General features: G+C 42.5%; 1 protein-coding gene across 3 annotated transcripts in view; it reads left to right on the top strand.

The window, feature by feature from the left end:
* Positions 1 to 4735: 4735 nt before the first annotated feature.
* Samd12 (sterile alpha motif domain containing 12) overlaps positions 4736 to 19805 on the top strand; it is a 428150-nt gene continuing 413080 nt past the window's right edge. For all 3 annotated transcript variants that reach the window (XM_036208632.1, XM_036208634.1, XM_036208633.1), the window contains exon 1: positions 4736 to 4898. In XM_036208632.1, coding sequence (XP_036064525.1) covers positions 4886 to 4898 — 13 coding nt within the window. In that variant the 5' untranslated portion in view covers positions 4736 to 4885. The remainder of the gene's footprint in view (positions 4899 to 19805) is intronic.

The following is a 19805-nucleotide window of genomic DNA, read 5'->3' as shown; positions in this document are numbered from 1 at the left end:
AAAGTACAACTCCCTTTCTACCTTTTGCAACAGCATAACATGGAGAAGAACACACATGTAGGGGGTGAAGGAAGGATGGATGGAGGGAGCCAAAGGAGAGAGACAAAGAGGAGAGGCTTTGATTTGCACTAGTCACCTAATCTTCATGAATCCACAGGGGTGGATACCATTAGGCACACATCTGATATTATGGGTATCCAGCTCCATGTGCTGCCTTGAAAACTGAATATAGTGAGCCAAGTTATATGAAAACTTAGAAGAATAGCATGATATGATGGATTAGGCTGACTTCAGACTCTCAGCTCTCCTCTTCAGCCTCCCAGGTGCCAAGATTACAGATTTCCACCACCACATCTGGCAAGATATTGTTAAGCCTTTCCTTGTGGTCTCTCCTCCTTGTTCTGTAGCACACTGGGAGGTTAGTCTTTAAGAATGTAAATATAATATAGTCCAGCCCCATATTTTATTAACAATGTAAAGCATTTCAAGGAAAAATGTTGTTAGTTGTCTTTGCTCTTTAAATCACACATGGAGGCTTATTCTTAATTGTAAATTATAAAACTCAGCCTTAGCTTGGCTTGTTTCTTGCCAGCTTTCATTAACTTTAAATTGCTGTCTACTTTTCACCTCTGGGTTTTTCCTTTCTTACTTTCACTCTCTCTCTTTGGCTGGTTGTGTAGGTGGGTGGCTGGGTTGCCGGGTGGCTGGCCCCTGAAGTCTTCCTCTCCTTGTTTTCTTGCTATTTCTTCTCTTTACCTCCCAGAGTTCTCCTTCTATTTATTCTCTCTGCCCACTAGCCCTGCCTATCCTTTCTCCTGTCTGGCTGTTGGCTGTTCAGCTCTTCATTAGACCATCAGGTGTTGTAGACAGGCACAGTAACACAGCTTGCCAGATTTAAACAAGTGCAACATAAAAGAATGCAACACATCTTTGCATCATTAAACAAATGTTCCACAGCACAAACAAATATAACACATCTTAAAATAATATTCTACAACAGAAAAACCTGTTTGCTACTGATTTTCAAAGTACACCTTTTACCTAGAATCTAATCACCCACACTCATTCTTCATTCTTAAATCAGTTGTTACCCAATAGATTTTGAATTAGCAGTAACTAACTTCCTCTGTCTCCTGCCCGAAATGCTGTATTTGGTTGGAGTGTTGTTGTGTTTTGTTTTGCTTTGCTTTTTCATTCCTCTGATCTCTGCCCAGAGTCATTCTTTTATAGAACCGGTTGAAGAGAGAGTTATGGAATCAGCCACTGGTTTGGAATTATAACCATCAATACTGTTTTACAAGCATCAGGCTGGAGGAATGGGGGATGGGTAAAAAAAATGAATGATATTAGCTTCCCTTTCTATCTCTTAAGAAACTGTTTTAAGCCGGGTGGTGGTGGTGGTGGTGGCGGCGGCGGCTGCGGCGCACACCTTTAATCCCAGCACTCGGGAGGCAGAGGCAGGCAGATTTCTGTGAGTTCGAGGCCAGCCTGGTCTCCAAAGCGAGTTCCAGGAAAGGCACAAAGCTACACAGAGAAACCCTGTCTCAAAAAAAAACAAAAACAAAAACAAAAACAAAAAAAAGAAAAGAAACTGTTTTAAAAATCTCATTGAAAATGTTTTGCTACATCCAATTAGCCAGACCTCAGTCACAAAAGGAAGGGTAGAACAGTTAGTCATTCTAAATACCATCAAGATCCATTCATAAGGAAGAAGGAGAGAATGAATGTCTATAAAGGAATTCACAGACTGGGCTGAACTGGATGTATATGGTTAAATCATTGATCCTTATGTACTTATGTTTCCTTGGGTACAAGATGAAAACTCTGACTCCCAGTTACAGTTGTTAGGAGTGGTAAGTGAGAAAAAAGTAAAATGCTCTGCTCATACTGTGGCTACCTGGCCCATGAAGTAGGTCAATAGACGCTTCATTGTTACTGCATGAATAACAAATAACTAGGAAAAGATGATTTTAAAAAGTAATGTTCTGATAAGTTAATATGAAAGGACCCAGGTAGGGTGCTATGCACAGAAACCATGGGAATCTCTCAGGGGATGAATTTGAACATTTTGCTGCCCAGTTTAGTATCCTTCATTTCTTTCCTTCCTCTAGTTTTAGGGAGAGCCAGGGTCCTCTAGATAGAACACAAGGCACTTGTGCTCTTGGACATTTCTCAGTACCTTGACAGGTACATCCTATCCTAGACCCTCCATGAAAGTTCATGGTCTTTTCTTCCCTCTCTGCTTGCATATGTGTTGTAAATACCACTAGGAACGCCCCACCTTCTACTTTGTCCCTCTGACTTGAGTGTGTTTCTCATCATCTGACTCAAGCTTCAGGTTCCTGGGGGGGGGGGGGTCTCTTAGGGTTGGAATCTGAACTGTCTGTCAAAGGCTTGAGATTTGAAAGATTAGTACCTGTTGATACTTTAGGAAGTAATTGTCTGTCCAGCAGAAACAGATAATTTGGCTTTTAAGGGCTCTAGCTCTTTCTGAGCCTGGCCTTTACTCTTTACTTCCTGTTTGTTGCTACATGAGGCATCTCTATTACACAATCCTACCATCATTACTTCCCTGATATGGTGGACAAAAAACACCCTTGAAATCATGAGCCCAAACAAGCCCCTCCTCCAGGAAGTTCCCATTGTCTGGCATTTTGTCACAGTGATGAGAAAAGTTAGTCAATATTCTTATATATAGCAGTAATTCACTCAATGTGTTATTATTTATGACTCATGGTCTCTTTAGCTATTCATTTTCCTCACCCCTCCACCCAAAAATCTAGACAACTCCAGCACTTACAATTTAAAACATCTGCTTCATTGAAGCCTATTTGCTTTTAGTTTGAACCACATACAATTGGTCTATCTAGTTACTCAAAAGTATTTCAACATAGGCTATTTTATGTCTCAAGCTAGTATTTCCTTCACATCTTCTTATTTATACTAAAAACAACCAGCTGACAAACCAGCTAGAAAGGATATTAAAGATTTGAACTGAAATGAATGTTTGCACTAACAGCAGATCCCAGTGATTTTAAAGGTTTAATATCACTCAAATCATTAAAAAGTTTGAAAACAGCTAATGGCTCTAAGCTTTTCCTGTAGACTTTTTAAAAAGCCCTAAGGTGACATTTAGGTACAGGTGTTTATACCTTCATGTGTGAGGACCATTGGTAATGTGTTTTCTCTGGCTCTTTTTGCTATTCATACACTCTAAAGAGAAGCTCAATGGTCTGATAATTTAACATACAATAAGCCACAAGGAAGAGGCTGGATTTCATTTTTGCCCATATTTTCAATGCTTGATGGCATATTCAATTAGAAAATTGTTTTCTCATGGACTCTGCCTCACTGGACAGAATAAATGACTTAGGTTTGATTTACACACGTTTCTGTAGACTCAGAATTAAAGTAACATCAGTAGCGTTTAATGGTTATAGAAAGTAGCTTTTAAAATATTTGCACACAGTTACATTACCCCACAGGAGGACAAGCTTGTCCTTAGTCACCAGTAAACAAGAACAAAAACAGGTGTGCACATATCCATCCTGAAACAAAGCCAACAAGACAGTTTTTCTGGTGATCAAGATAAAGAAAAGTCAATGGACGTCAATGGAAGGACCAGAACTCCCGAATTACTTCCTTAGCGCTCTTTTGCAAAACAGCTTAAAAGACAACAAGACAGTGGAAGGTGCACAGAAAAGTTGGGGCTAGATGGTTTCATCACAACAGACATATGAGCTCAAGTCCTTTAAAGTCTTAACTCACTTCGGAAGTTCCCAAGGCCACTTGCTTATTCCTACTAGGCTTAAGTGAGTCTATATTTTTGAATATAGGAGAAAACTGCTGAGGAGTTTAAAGTTCAACAATATCTTCCAGGTCTGAGATTCTGCCATACACGGATTTCCCCCTTTATTCTTTCTACTTTGAAGTGTCACCAGTCAGGCCCAGAGGACGGTCACGTTCAGAGGTTGAAAGAAACTGAACTAGGTGCAATGTTACTCATAGGGCTCTATCCAGGAGGTCATGGAACTCCTAGCCAGGAAAGTTGACAGAGAGCCCCTCACAGTGCAAGCCAGCTGTCCCATGCTCTGATGTCCTATGATGTAATCCTATCCGTTCCTTAAAGATGTTGCCTTTGGGCGATTTCTAAGCTACTCTCCTGGCATCTATTTAACCCTGAGAACAACCAAGAGGATCAGGAGTCAGTTGTCTCTCCTGGCGGGACTCCCCACAACCCCAAACATTGCAGGTTGCCTAGGAACAAGTTTCAACTGCACCCTGTGCAGCAGGTCCCTGGCCCAGGGGGGACAGCCACTGACAGCAGGCGCCTCTGCTCTCCTCATTGACCCAGAATGCCGAGGGTCCAGCGGTCCAACAAGACAGCACATCACCCACTGCCTGGCCGCCTCCCGCCCAAAGACCGCTAGGTGCCCAAGAGCTTCTAATTGACAGCTAAGATCTCAATCAAGGGTCCCTCCTCTCAAAGCTGAAAGAAACCAGGCGCATGGCAGTCTGGGAGATGTAGTCCTCTCAAATGCCAACACTCTCAAGATTCCCTCCAGAGGAGCCTAGAAGAAAAAGTAGTCAGTCTAATGCCACTGAGTCTAGATATACAGTCTCACTGTGGCGGTGAAATTGAACTCCAAGAGACACTTGGGCGGCTTCTCAGGTTGGGGATAGAGAGAACGGACTACCATTCCCATGCGGCTTCGCGCGGAGCAGGAGCCGGCTGCTCGCTTTGCGTGACCGCAGCAGGTTGGTCCTGGAGCAGATGAGCGAAGAATATTTAGGCGAAAGCGAGAGGAGGGGCGGGGGGGAGCGCGGGGCAGGAGGAGTACCTCGGCCAAGAAAATTATGCATGCGTTAGGCAAGCTCTGAGAGAATGGCTGTGGAAGGTAAGGGACGCTTGGGGCGTTTTAAGTTCCCTCTTAAGCCGCGCACCCCAATTCACACATCCCTGATGAAGCTCGGCTCTGGCGGGGAGGAGAGAAAAGGGGGTGGCGGCGAGCGGGCCCCTTCTTCTTCCTACCACTTGCTACTCACCTGAGCCCTGAAAGGCCAGGAGGCGCTTGATTCGCTTGCCTTTGAGCGACCTTTTAGGTGCGCAGGACCTCAGGGTAGGAGGTAAAGGAGAGAGCGCTCCCAGTCCTAAGCAATGTGCTGGAAATGGGTAGAAAGCGGGGAAGTCCAGCGCGAGGGCTTAGCCCTGACTTGCCCTTTTCCCTGTCCCCTCCAGTGAGGGTAGGCTGGGGGTGCTGGCTTTGCCATTCAAACGTGGGAGAAGACCCTAGCCAGGTGCGTCATCCAGAAGGCTGAGACTGCCATTGGGTCGAGGACCCCTTGCTGTACGTACCCAGCAGTGGCTGCAGCAGGCATGCCCCAAGATTGAGGGTGTCTTCACACCTGTTCCTGTGTAGTCCTGCCCAGGGATAGCGAAAAGTTCACAGGATCGAGGTGTAGCCAGCTGCTTGGATTGGGAAAATTTATTCTTTGAAGACTGCCTTCCTCTTTCCTCGCGTAATTTTGAACTTCGAATTTGATTTGTCATTTTGATTGCACAGCCCTGCCTCTTTTGAACTCTGGTTAAGAGTTGGGTCAGGCAATTTTTGAGGGACCCTAGTTTTCACTTCACTTCCACTTACTTTAGAGCACAGACTTTTTGTTCAGGGTAGTTCGTAGGGGCAAAGGGACATGTGGACAAGAAGGGTGTCTGACGTCAAATTAGAGGTCTCATTGTACCTCTATAATGAGATGAAATATGAGTGCAGGGTTACATGGGGAACCTACCTTCACTTCCAGAATTATGGTTCCCAAGTGCACTTAGGGCTAGAGGGGACCTGAAGTAGGAAAAGGAAGGCATAGTTAGTTGCCAGCTACATCAGGCTGCTTGCCAAAGGGAAATGAACCGGTTCCTTGTAGGCTACAGACAAGAAAAACCTACAAGGTTTCTTGCTTCTGTCTCACTTCTCTGTCCTAGGAGACAGAAAGTGAAATACTCTGATTCTGAAGTAGCAACAACCCAGCTCACATGCTCAACACCTGCAAATTCAGGCCTCTGGGCCATCTCAAGATCAGAGATTCTCAGCCTGATGCCTTTACTTTCAGCTTCTTCAACTGTACCAACCAAAATGATCAACTCCCCAATACACAAGCACCTGTCCTTCTCTCAGGTAGTTAAGTAGATAGGTAGGTGATAGATAGATAGATAGATAGATAGATAGATAGATAGATTGAAAGGATATAGAGATTGATAGATATAGAGATAGGTGATAGATAGATAGATTTAGGGTAGATAGATAGATCAATAGATAGATATGCCATAGAAACAGAAAGCCAATACAGAGTCCACTAGTGAGCTTGAGAAGAAAATCTGTTTATCTTCCACCATCTATTCACCTTACCCATCAGGTGACATTGATTATGATCTCTCTTTTGTGTCTCTAAGTGAGGGACACTCCCTTCCACTTGTTGGCAGTCCATGGTGTTCTTAAAGATAATTTCCTGTTCACTCTGAGAACTATAGAATAGAATTCGTCATATTTCTTGCCTTGTGGGTGATTGTACCAGTAAAACCAGACCTTACAAAAACAAGGGTTCTGAAAAGTGAATGTAGACTTCAAAGAGCTTATGTTATGTTCTAGTGACTTCCTTGCCTGAAATGCCTATGTCATAGACAGGAGTCCCTGGGTCTGAATCGCAAGGAGGAGAGGATTGAAGTAAATGGGTGAAGGGAAGTGTTTTAAACTTGCACTGCAAAGGATTCCTGCCTGTAGTTTTGGCAAAGAGAGTTCTTTCATCATGAAGTAGGCCCTTCTTTGATATTTTCCGATGGTCATCAATGTTAGGAAAGAGAACATTTCCTCCAGGAACCCATTCCAGACCTTCTGCTCTTCTGCCTTTCCAAGTCATGGGGACCTCCTACTTGACTCTTCCCTAGCACCTGTGCTTAAATCTGCCCTACACTTACCACACTTAATATGTCTTTCACTGGACTCTGAGGCATTGGAGGAATGGAGACCATACACTCCAATTTCTCAGGCAATAGCATAGACCTTGGCCCATAGCAGGCCCTCAAAAACTGCCAGTGGATTGCACAACTAACATTCATGGAATTTTTATAATTGACTCCATAAGGGTGCCCAAATGTCATAGAAAGAAAGTTTCAAGGTATTTATTCAAGGAAGGGTCCCCCTCCTTAGCCTCAATATTTGAATACTCAAAGCTACTGTTTTCATCTGCTGCTCAGAGTTGCATTGTCCTCCTAGTACAGATGCTACTATTAGAATTTTGTGCCTTTGGACCATTAAGGTGCTAAACGTCTTATTCAGAATGACCATCATATATAGACGACCCAGGTCATGACCAAACATTGACCAGTTTACACATGTTCACTGAGAAATAGTGAGCCAGGGAAAGAGGAATTTTCTCAGAGGAACTGGAAAGGAAATATAGTTTGTAACAGCATCTGGACTTTCATGTCTTTATCTAGAAGAAAAAAAATGGGCTTGCTACTGTTTGATTGTTGAGAATAGTGTAATAGAGGACCGATTTTATAGAAGGGGGCCAAGGACACAGGTTAACTATAAATGTTACTTTTACTTATTGTCATTCCTTTCCTTTAAGAGGAAGCCCCACTGCTTAGCACCTGTTTTACACTCTGACAGTTTACTTGTTCATGCCAGCCACATCCTCTAATTAGTAACAAATTAGAAGGTTTTTATAATGCGTAATCCTCATCTTAAGTAAACTTGAACTTGTAAAAATGTTAATTGCAAGTAGGGTCCTTACTCATTTTGCTGAATGTGTGGCTTTCTATTTAACATGGAAAGGGGTGCCCTTTGTTTAATGTTTTACGGCTACAGTCACACACACACACACACACACACACACACACACACACACGCACACGCACACGCACACACACACACATGCACACACGCACACACGCACACACACGCATGCATGTGCTCACACGTGTATGTATGTATGTATGTATGCATGTATCACATTGAATTGAGTTTAAAATGTCCTATTTGTTTCTTATCCTCATTGTGGCCTTTTCTTTGTTTTGCATTTATGGGTGCCTAGGTGTTTATATAACATATCTTATGTTTAGGTCTTATGTTTAGCCCAGTGTGTATCCTCTGCAAATGAATGAATAGATGGATGGATGATTGAAAAGTGATCAATTACTGGGTGGAACTATGAGTTGTTTTATTTCTGTTTTTGCACCCATACACACACAACCATGGGATAGGATACCTTATTACCTTCTGCATTAATGTTGAGATTGTATTGTCATGTTAAATATTTTTAAATGGAGAAGGACCTCTAGTCACCCATTCTCCATCCATAGGGCTTACAGGCAGTTCTACTTATTGATGTGATTCTGTCCATCAGAAATGAGTTGTAATCATATACAGGGAGAGGGGTAACTGTAGAGGTGGTGTAATCTTTGTTTCCATAGTCTCCAAGCAGTGCCTGGCACTAAGGAGACAACAATTGTTTCATGAATACACAAATGATTCCCCAGATCTGGAGAAGAAGGGTGCCTCTCCTTGTCCTTGGATCCTTCTCTACTCCTTTATCCTTAGTATTTTTTGACAAAGTGGGATGAGTGAGCATTCTTCTCTTAGTGTTTCTATGGCAGGCAGGCAGGTCAAACATAATAGCTCCTCTTAAATGGCAAGAAAATAACTTCCAATTTTCAGCACTAGAAGCTCCCCTCCCATCAAGAAAAGTATTTCAAATGGAAAGCCGTATGCTCTAAATGACATTTATGATCCGAAGTTTTGTTCTTTACTGATCATACATTTATCAAATGGCAGCTTACCACTCATTCAGATTCTGTAGTTTTTCTGAGGTAAGAAGGAAAACACTGCTTACCACTGGACTCTTGGAAGACTAGGTAATAACTGGAATAGAGGAAAAGAACAGACACTTGTAGCAAAGAGAAGCAGCCATGGGGTAGTGGGTTTTGAGAACTAGGAAATGCGGACCCTACCTACCCACCTTGATTTAAGAACTAAACCCCTGGAAAGGAATAACAGTGTGAGATGACAATGCCACCTTTATCACAAGCCAATATGGGTCACCTTTCAGACTCTGGATCAAATAGTAAATGAGAGTGTTCACACTGCTCTGTGGGTGAGCTTACCCTTGTAAAGGTACTTCCTCTCTCACTGACAGCCTGAGAGTAGCCAGAACTGATACCCATTGCTTCCAGGTATACCCCAAAGAAACGGAGACAGGGACTAAGTGACCTGTGCCTTGTGGCTTTCACAGGCATGCACATGAGATGACTATCCTCTCTCCACTCGCCCGCCCCAGGAGGGACCTTAAGCAGATGAAGAGGGGGACCAGAGCTACTCTAATGAAATCTCCCTGTCCATGCAATGGGGAGGTAGCTTCCCTGCCCTTGTATGCTCTTCAGTGCTATCCCACCTGGACTTTTACAACTACTTTTCATACTGTCTGATGTCAAACCCATGTACACCTTCTGAATGAATGGATGAAACCTGAGTGAATCACCGAGTGGGATTATGAGTTGTTTGAATTGCATCCTGGCCACCATGCTGAAGAACTCCCAACTCTGTTCACCTGTAGAAGCAGTGAGGAAGTAAGTGTGCTTCCCTCTGGGTGTCTCCATCCAAACTTTTCCAGTTCTCTTCCACTATACATGTCATCAAAGGTTCCTTTCTTCTTCTCTTTTGCTTAATTTCATTTTGTTTTCTAGTCCATCGGCTCTGAGTTACCTGCCTCATCAGCTCCTGTTGATCACTGTTTTTTGAAATAAGAATGATGACTAGTTACTCATCGCTGAAAATTCCTAGGGAGTGACTACATGAATAAGAAACCAGGCCTCAAAACCCTGATTGGAAACTTGCTGTGGCAGGGGTTCCTGACCCTCCCATGGCTCTTGCAGCTTTCTCATTCACTCTTAGACAGGGCTTGGTCTAATCCCACGGTTGCCTAACATAGCCCAGCCCTTACTAAATCCTTTCATCTTGCCCTTTCTTCCTCGTTGGCTTACTGTTCTCATACGCCAGAATGAACAAGGGCAGGAATAGAGAAGGCAACCGTGGAAACCTTCCCTGGAGGGATTGTGTGAATGCTGAGTCACAGTGGCTGCTGTGGTGATGTGGTCACAGAGAGAGGACATTGGGAATCTGAAGCCTTTGCTTGAACTCCAAAGATGCTCTGCCTTTGATTCATTAGGAGAAAAGGGGGACTGTTGCCAGTTCTCACTTGTGGTCTTTAGACCGGTTTTATATTCCTGGGGATGAGCATTAGTGTGCTGTCCATGTGCAAAGCACTACACCAGATATGGTGGTAGATGTAATAAGGAAGGGACCTGAGTCTTTCTGTTCCCCTGCCTCCTCCTCCCCTACCTACAATTTGGTTAAAGAGAAGCCAAATACACTCAGTGCTGTAAGTGCTAAATAAAATCACAAGCAACAATAACGTGGGAGGTCTGAGAACAAACGAGGCATTTAGGGACAAGCTAATGGAGGAGGAGCAGCATTGAGTGAGCCTTTCATTAGGATTTATGGGTGGGTAGTGGATGAAGAGCATGGAACATGTATGTATAATGTGTTCTTCCAAATGAGGCTTCTCTCTAATCCTAGTAGTGTGGTTGTTTTGCCCTATAGACAGAAAAGTGGAAGAAAAGGCTCCTAAGTCAACTCTAGCATGTTCTTTTTCCAGGGCTCTGTCCTGGGCTTGGCCAAACCTCAGCACTCTCCAGTCCATTTGGATCTTGCATGTGACTCTTTTGGAAACCACAGGAGCAAGTGAGAGAGGTTGTGCTCTTGTAAATCATGCTGGTTCCTGCCTGGCTTTCTGAAGTGGAATGGAGCAGTGCCACCCTCTCTGAGCTGGCTCCGAAGAGAAAATGTGGCTATATTTAGTCTGGTTTTGCTAAAGTGTGGGTGCAAGGAGCTGCTGGTACAGCCGGAGAAGGATGGTGCAGCTGCCAGTGACAGGGGTGGCCCGCCTCACTGCCTCCCACAGCCAACTTCCCATCTCTCTGGGGCTTGGAGGAGCAGGTTGGCAAGGGGGATTTCTTTGCTTCCTGCTGCTTCTCAGTTGCCTGGCTGCTGGGGAAGGTGTTGGTGCTGTTCTCTTAAGCACATGCCAAGTCTCAAGTGATCTGACATATGGATGGGTGTGATCCTTGACTATCCTTGAAGCCTGGGACAGAACAGGGCTCTTGCCTGCTCCTAGGTTCTTCTCAACCTCCCCATCCTATGGTTGTCATGGTGGGGCCTAGAGTGGCAGTGGTGATCACATTAAATGTGCAGGTTGTATAGCTAGACATGCTGAACAGTTATGCAAAGGTACAGAGGAACTTCAGAATGTGTCTGGGCAACACACAGCATTATCTGAGGTTCTTTAGTTTACTAATCCAATAGGAGTACCAATAGACATGGCCTCATGTGTACACTAGGAGTGTTGCCTTAATAATCAAGGGCATGTTTAAGTCTAAGTATGGCATTTGCTCAGTGAATGCTCATTGAATGTTAAGCCGTATGCTGGAGGTCAGGTTGTCTGTCTCAACTTAGTATCCTGCCACACTCAGGAATGTATGTAAACCATGTGACATAGTTTCTGGTAGAATAGTGGGTAGGATATTATCAACAAAATGTAACTGATACATTATAAAACGTCTTCAGTTGAAAACATATGTTGATGTATTCATAATCCAATGATATGCATTTACAGGGTAACAAAAAGACATAAATGTATTGACTTAACTTTTCCTGAGGAGACATGAAAAAAATATTTATTTACCACAGGAAGGGCACCAAAGAAATTATTCTACCCCAAGTGAGTTTGGTGAACCAGTACCTTTACTTGGAGTTACTTACAGGAGCTTGGGTGAGGATTAACCTAAAGGAGCATGAGCAACTTAAGGGCAGCTCCACCACCCCAGAAAAGACAGAAGGGATTGGTCTAATGAGGGGCTTCTGAATCTCTCCTGAGATGTGTGAGTCTTTCCTTCATTGAACAAGGAAATGATAGCACACCTTATCTTGTGGCAATCATGTCAGTAATCTGAAGCTGCTGCGAGATTCATATGGGAGCCGACATACCTGGCTAAGGACAGTTTCACAACAAGGAGCTATTGTTCCAGGAAGATAATCAGTAGAGTGCCATCTCTGACCTGAATATTCTGTCTTGCAAACTTACTTAAAAACAGCAGTTTTATATGCATCCCTGCCCTCTTCATTCATCACTCAGATACATGATATATAGAAGCAAAATAAGAGAAATTCCTATCTTTTAAAACAGGAAAGATGATAATGGACTATATAGAAAGGACATTGGTAAACTGGCCAAATGTCTGTGGCCCAATTAAGATAAGACTGGGTTAGGTCAAATAACTCTTCTGCAGCAGAAAATGTGCAAGAATGTTAGTGTACTAAGTGCCCAAGAGAAATCTGAGAATGTTCTAAAGGCTTAAGCAACATCTTTGGTGGAATAGGATATCCTAAAATTTTCTGGTTAAAAAAAAAAGAAAGATCTCTTTTTCAATTAGGCTAGGAAAAGTCAAGATAGCATCCCGCTGGCATAGATTTTGATGGAGAAGTTATATAACAAATAAAAATAGATTCTTTTTCTGCTCTGAAAATTAACACATATTTATAATTATAGCCAAAATGTGTTTGAAGAAGACATAAAATAAACTTCTTACCTTCTCTTTCCAGATCAAGTATCATTCCAATTGTGTTAATATTTTCAGTAGTCTCCCATTCTCTCTCTCTTAATATAGCCATTGATAGATATTTTGTAATTAGTTCTTGTTCTGTCTTTTATGATTTCATATTTATATTTTAAAGCTATTTAAAATTTAGATTATTTAGGTATGGTTGTTATACAATAAAACTGCATAGTTCTCAGGCTTTTGGAAAAAACACATACTCCTGTAACCAACAGTCCAATGAGGATGCAGAACAATCTAAAGGCCTTGAAAAGTTTGGTCATACCTTTCACCCTTTGTCCTTGACAACACAGAGTCTGTCCCTGTGACTTTTTATCTAGAATGTCACAGAATGGTATCATACATCTTGTTGCTATTCTGGACTGGTACCTGAGCAATATCTTTGGGGTAGAAATACTGGTATATATTGAGAACATACAGATTCTTTCTAAAAGGGATGGTTATTAGTGAGCCACTGCAAACAACCTCTTACAGCTTGTGTGACTTTCTCATTTCCCTTGCATGAATAAGAGTGGGATTTTTAAGTTACATAAACTGCTCTTAAAGCAAGTGTTTCAGGAGTGGGGAAGATGGGTCAGATGGTCATGTGCTTGCTGCACAAGTATAAGGACTTGGGTTTAGATCCAGAAAACTCATATAAAGCCTATTTGTGTGGCCATCTCTGGAAACTCAGCACCAGAGAGGGCAGAGACAGTTGGCCTTGGAGTTCATTGGCTGGCTAGTCTTGCTGAAAGGACAAGCTCCAGGCTCAGTGAAGAACCATATAGTGACAATATAAAAGGGAGAACAATAGAGGAAGACACCGATGTCAACTTCAGGCCTCCACATGCACACGCATCAGGTGAGCATGCTCACAAATATGCACACAGGCACACATACACATGCATAATCCCCTGTCCACAATTTAAAAAAAAAATGTTCAGTCTTGCACAGAACTGCCAAACTGTTTTCTTAGATAAACTGTTTTCACACATAAGCTTTTAATTTCGATTTTTGTTCTCTGTATTAATCATCTCCAGATAATGGAGGCCTCACACAAACAGAGACTTAGATTAATGTGAATATGCTGTTTGGGTAGAATTAGAAGAGGACAGGGATATGGCTATACAAGTACATACCCAAGACTTCACAGTGGAAATAGCCTAAAAATGTCACTAACTTTAGCATTTAAAGGAGAAAAGGTTTAAATTTGCTTTTTGAGTAGGTTATGTAAGAAAGTGTCTGGACACTAGTTTTGTTGCTGTTATGTTTGTGAGAGCAAACATATGAGAAGAACATGCCAAAGTTGGCTTGGTTTTGGGGGAAATTTGCCAGTCACACAGACCAGAAAGAGAAAATTTGAGATTTAAAATCTGTGTAGTGGTTGGAGAGACAGTTCAGTGGTTAAGAGCATGTGCTGCTCTTGCAGATAACTGGAGCTTGCATCCCAGCACCCATAATGGACAGTTCACAATTATCTGTAACTCCAACTCTGTGGGATCTGATGTTCTCTTCTGGCCTCCTCAAACATTGCTGTCACACGCACAAAACCCTACATGTGCGCACACACACACACACACACACACACTTAATTAACAATAAAATAAAAATAAAATCTTTGCAAAAGCCAAGTTTATCTAGAAAGGGAAGGAAACAATTCACTGTCTCTGAAGGGACTGGTCTTTCCTGCCAACATGGAACAGTTTTCTTCCTGTGGAAGAGTTGGACTCCATCTTGTGGCCCAAGGAAAAGTTAGCTGTTTTTACAGTGGATTAACCTCGAGGAAAGGCTCAGCCTTGTGATTTGCAATGAGAACCGAGTCTCTCATCAGCTGTACATTTATGCAGTAAGGACAGTAATTGCTTCACCTGCAAAAACTATACGTTCTCCTCTAGGAAGTGGATATGGAGGTAGAATTGCACCTGAATTCTGCCACGGCCCTGGGGTCATTGCATGGATATTCTTAGGAGTATTGTTAAGATAAAATGCCATAACAAAAAGCAACTTGTCCAGGCAAGGGTTTATTTGCCCTTCACCAAAAGCAGTTGGGGGGCAGGGACTCAAGCAGGAGAGGAACATGAAGGCAGGAGCTGAAGTCGAGGCCATGGAGGTTGCTGCTTACTCGCTTGCTCCACATTGCTTGCTCAACCTTATAGAACCCGGGCCTCCCAGGTGAGTGGTGACTCCACCCACATCAATCATTAATTAATAAAATGCCCTATATGCTTGCAGATAGCCCAAATACCTATGGACACGCTCTCAGTCGAGGCCCCCTCCTCTCTGATGGTTCTACCCAGTGTCAAGATGACATAACACTAGCCATCACAACTGACCCCTGGTCAGCTTGACACATGAGCACGTCACTTTTTGCTTAGAACCTTTCCTTTCTCATTTATCCCCAAGATGGCACGTTAAAATGAATACCACAGTATAAAACATAGAACTTTAAAAGTTCTACCAACCATGTAAGTAACACAAAGTTCAATGTCTGGGATGCGTTCATGAGCTGAGCTCCTCCAAAGGGCTTGGGTCACTTCTCTGGCTCCGCCCACTGCAGCTCACACTGTCTGTCTTGGGGGCTCCTGTTGGTTCCACTCCATCACTGCTGATCTTCTTGGTGGTCATCTCATCTTCAAAATGCTTGGTTATCTTACTGCGACTGGGCTGCACTTTCACAAATAGCTTCTCCTGACCTCTTGTAGGTGAGATAGGTGATCCACACACACCCCACATAATTCCTGAGACAATCTGGATTCATCACAAAACATTTTTTTTTTTTTTTGTAAATCTACACCACTATTCCTCAGCCAAAGTGGGCTTTGTGGGCATATTCGTTATATATCAAGGTTCCTGCATTTTTCTCACTTTGTATTGTTTTTATGTTGGCATGTCCCATTTTGGTAGTTTGACTTTAGGTTACTAGTTATCTTTTAGAAATCTTAGTGATTTATGATGGACAGTAGAAAAATAAGATAGTAATTATACTCTTCCATGTGGATATTTCTTCTGAGTTGGAGCAAGTCTCTAATAAATTGTCGTGATCCTGGCTCACTACACTTTTGCTTTGCCTCATTTTCATAAGAAACACCATGTCTGGGCTTTTATTGCCATGGTTTGCCCACTCTGCCATCCAAGATCACCTGTGTATACAACTTGTATTTGGTGAAATTTTCTATTTTTCTTAGATAAGAGATACTTATTGTATGTCTTCTATAATTTGTACCTCATAAATAGCACCAGATGGTATAAAAGCTTCTAGGGCCATTGAGTCTTTCCCTCCTGGATATTAATTGAATCAGGGATTTAAAATTCATGCTCTAGCCAGATATGGTGGCCCATACCTTTAATCCCAGCACTTGGGAGGCATATGCAGGTGGATCTGTGTGAGTTTGAGGTCAGCCTGGTCTCCATAATGAGTTCCAGGACAGCCAGAGCTACACTGTGAGACTTTGTCTTAAAACAACAGCAAAATTCATGTTCTTTTTTTTTTTTTTTAAGTGTATCAGAACCAAAATAGTTGGACCTAGGCAAAGGAGGCTATGAGAGCAAACTGCACCCTTTTTCTTTGTATCAGAGGAAGCTATGATGTTTGCACAGATGCATCTCACACCACCTTGCATGCCTCTAGAAGTCACTGTATATTTTTGTTTTGTTGTTGAACATCTATGGAAAGGTTGGCCATAATATGCAATGACAAAAAATAGTGTGGGAGGAAGCTGTAGTAAGATGTGATGGTTTGAATGAGAATGGCCCTCTTGGTCTCAAGCCTTTGAGTATTTTGTCCTTAGTTGGTGGTACTGTTTGGTTAGGTTTATGTGGTCCAGCCTTGCTGGAGGAAGTATATCATTGGGTGTACAGAATCACAAAGTTGACCTGGTCTAGCTTCCTGGAGAGGCATGTGTCATAGGTTTTTCTGGTTAGAGTCCATGCCTCCTGGGGCAATGTTTGCTTTTCAGTTCCTGAGAAATCAAGGCACTCTCTCATGCAGGAAGCCTTCAGGCTGCCTGTGTTTCTCTGGATTCCTTAGACATCCATGAAGTATATAGAAACTTGACAGGACAATTAGTCTCAGACATTAATCTTGTACACCTTGTATAGCTTGGAAACGTCATTGTATCCTGGCAACTACCATTATTCTCTGATTCTGATAAGGATATACAAAGTCTTGATTGCTTGGAATAAACTTGTCTCAGCCTCAGTCTTACTGGGACCCCTCCATCCCATGAATGCCATGGTGCTGATTCATTTTTCACTGGCCATATCAGGAGACTCTGGTTTGGTAAAGAAGTGCTGGCATTTACATTTAGGGACTTGCTTTGAGGTTAAAAAGATATCACCACTTCCAGTTTGTGCTCTGTGCTTCCCCTTTATGGTGAAGGGTATGACCTCTCACCTTCCTGTTATTGCTGCTGTGCTTGCCACTTCCATACCTTGGTGGACCCACATCCCTGTAGAACTGTAATCCGAAATAAACTCTTTCTTCTGTAAGTTGCTTTGGTCGTGGTATTTTATCACAGCAACAGAATAATACAGATGGTAATAATGGAACCATAGAGAGGGCAGCCATTACAAATGTTCTCCAGAGGAAAAGAGCCAGGGTTGGAAATTATTTAATTGTAAGGAACAATAGATACATAATTAATCCTAACTCTTCAGGGGCTCTCCACAGACGATACAAGGGAATCCAAGTTCCCCAGCTTCAGGGCCCTTCAAGACAGCTGGGCCCTCTCTCCAGGAACACACCCTGTGGCTAAGAAATCTTTGGATTCATCCTCCTGGGATTACAACAGGACCTTGAGTTTCTCCTATCTGTTCTTATTCTTTCCCTGTCAAATGCCTTACCCATATGTTCACACACTGTCTTTCTCGTGTGCTTCTGTGCGTACATTTAAGGAAAGAGAGTATGTTGGCAAAAGCAGTAGATACTGATGTGAAAAGTCCATGAGTGCAGCATTCCAGAGGGGAGAAGAGGAGAATTTTTCAGGAGATTGGAAGAAGCACCCAGTGGAATCAGTCTAGTGTCAGTATTTTGTATGTACAATCAACCAATGAGCATGTTCTGAGACCTGCCTACTGGCTTCAGCAAGGAACAAGAGATTTTGAAGTCAAATGCAGAAGCAAGTCTGCATTGTGGTAGTTCAAGAAGTTAGTGGGCATCAAGAGAAGAAATTATTCTTTTCAGTGTATATTATGTTCATACATATGTGCATGTATGTGGGGAGACCAGAGACCAACTTCAGATGATGTTCCTCAGGAGACATCTGCATGGTATTTAAGACAAGTTGTCTGATTGGCCTGGCGCTTGTCCATTATGCTAGTCTGGCTGGCCAGCAAACTCCAGGGATCTGCATGTCTCTGTCTCCCCAGTGCTGGGTTTACAACCACATTATCTTGCCTGTATTCTAGGGACCAAACTTGAAGTCATTTTGTTTGCATGGCCAGCACTTGACTTACCAGGACTCTCCTTAGTACAAGGAAACTATTTTTGATGTACTTGGATGGAAATGAGAAGAAGAAACCATGTGCACGTGGAAAGAAGGGACCATTAGTTATAATGAGCAAGATCAATGTCTCAGGGGTCATAAGCATGGCCAGAAATTAGAAGGAAGAAAACAATGGACTATGACTGGACCAGAAACAAGTTGAAATGTAGGGGTTTGTTTTGGTAGGAAATACTTGAAAGCACTGTTTTCTAAGAGTGCATGAACTAACTTAATGAAGAGGTAATATTTGAAGATACAAAGGGAGAGAGAAGATTAAAAGAGAAGGCACTGTAAATGGGGCCAGAAAAGGAATACTGTAATTGAAAAATAAATTCATAGCTATTAAAAAGTTAACCTCTGAGTGATGTAATATGCCCTGTTCTAAGTGTCACATATGAACTTATTCATCTTCATATTGATCCTGTCAGGTAGGGATCACTATCATCCCCATGTACAAAAGGAAGAGAATGCAAAAGGATAGACTGCTTGTCCATGGTCACACAGATGGTAAGCAGCAGAGATGCTGTTGGAACTAAGAAAATGATCATTCACTTTCTATGTAATCATGCTTTGGGAATACTAGATTAAGATATGATCATCTATACAATTTTCTTTTATTCATTTATTTTATTTTATGTCTATGGGTGTTTTGTCTGCATATATGTCTGTGTACCACATGCATGCCTGGTACAGGAGGAGACCAGAAGAGGGCACAAGATCACCTGGACCTGGAGTTATAAATGGTTTTAAGCTTCCATGTAGGTGCTGGGAATCAAACCTGGTACCTCTGGTAAAGCAGTCAGTTCTCTTAACTCCCTAACCCTTACATAATTTTCTTTTAAAATGAAAAATTCCTGTTTCTTTATTCTGCAATAACTAAGCAGAACATGGATGGAACAAGAAGGCTTCTTATTCTCAGGTAGAGGAGAAGAGGGGACTTCCCATTTTCTTCCATTTTGTGTGGTGGGTCAACCTCCACTGTTGTGGCTTAGGTATGGCTATGTCAGCTATCAGGATATACTTCAAGGGGGCACTCTGATCCTGTGGTCTGGGGTTGAATAAAAGAAACAAGGGAAAATAGGGGTAGTGGGAGAAGAAAGGTGAAAAACAGGTTGAAAATAAACCTGATCAACTTTACAATTTCACCTGGATAGAAAGTCAATCTCTAGGGTTGGGGATTCAGCTCAGTGGTAGAGCGCTTGCCTAGCAAGTGCAAGGCCCTGGGTTCTATCCTCAGCTAAAAAAAAAAAAAAAAAAAAAAAGAAAGAAAGGAAGGAAGGAAGGAAGGAAGGAAGGAAGTCAATCTCTATTTCCTTCTCTTTCCAGGGCATCTTCCTGTTCTTAGCTGCATTAAGATTCGGTTTCCAGAGTTCTGAGGCCACCTCTCTGCATGTTAGGAATGAGATCTGTCAGTTACCACTAAGCAGCTCTTTGGAACTCCTGCCTCCCTGTGACTGTAGTTTGCCTGGCCAGTTTCTGAATCCCAGTAGCTGGTTGCTTTGGCATCCATGTGTTTGCTGGGGCTTACCCCAAGACCATTGTTGTTAAAATCACATAGCCTGGCTTCACAGGGCACAGAGCTTTCCAAAGTACTGTTTCTTGTTTGAGCTACAGCT

The sequence above is a fragment of the Onychomys torridus genome, chromosome 16 (assembly GCF_903995425.1).
Source record: "Onychomys torridus chromosome 16, mOncTor1.1, whole genome shotgun sequence".
NCBI classification, from domain to species: domain Eukaryota; kingdom Metazoa; phylum Chordata; class Mammalia; order Rodentia; family Cricetidae; genus Onychomys; species Onychomys torridus.
The sequence above is the reverse complement of the archived record's forward strand: the minus strand, read 5'-3'. Positions and strand labels throughout refer to the sequence as shown.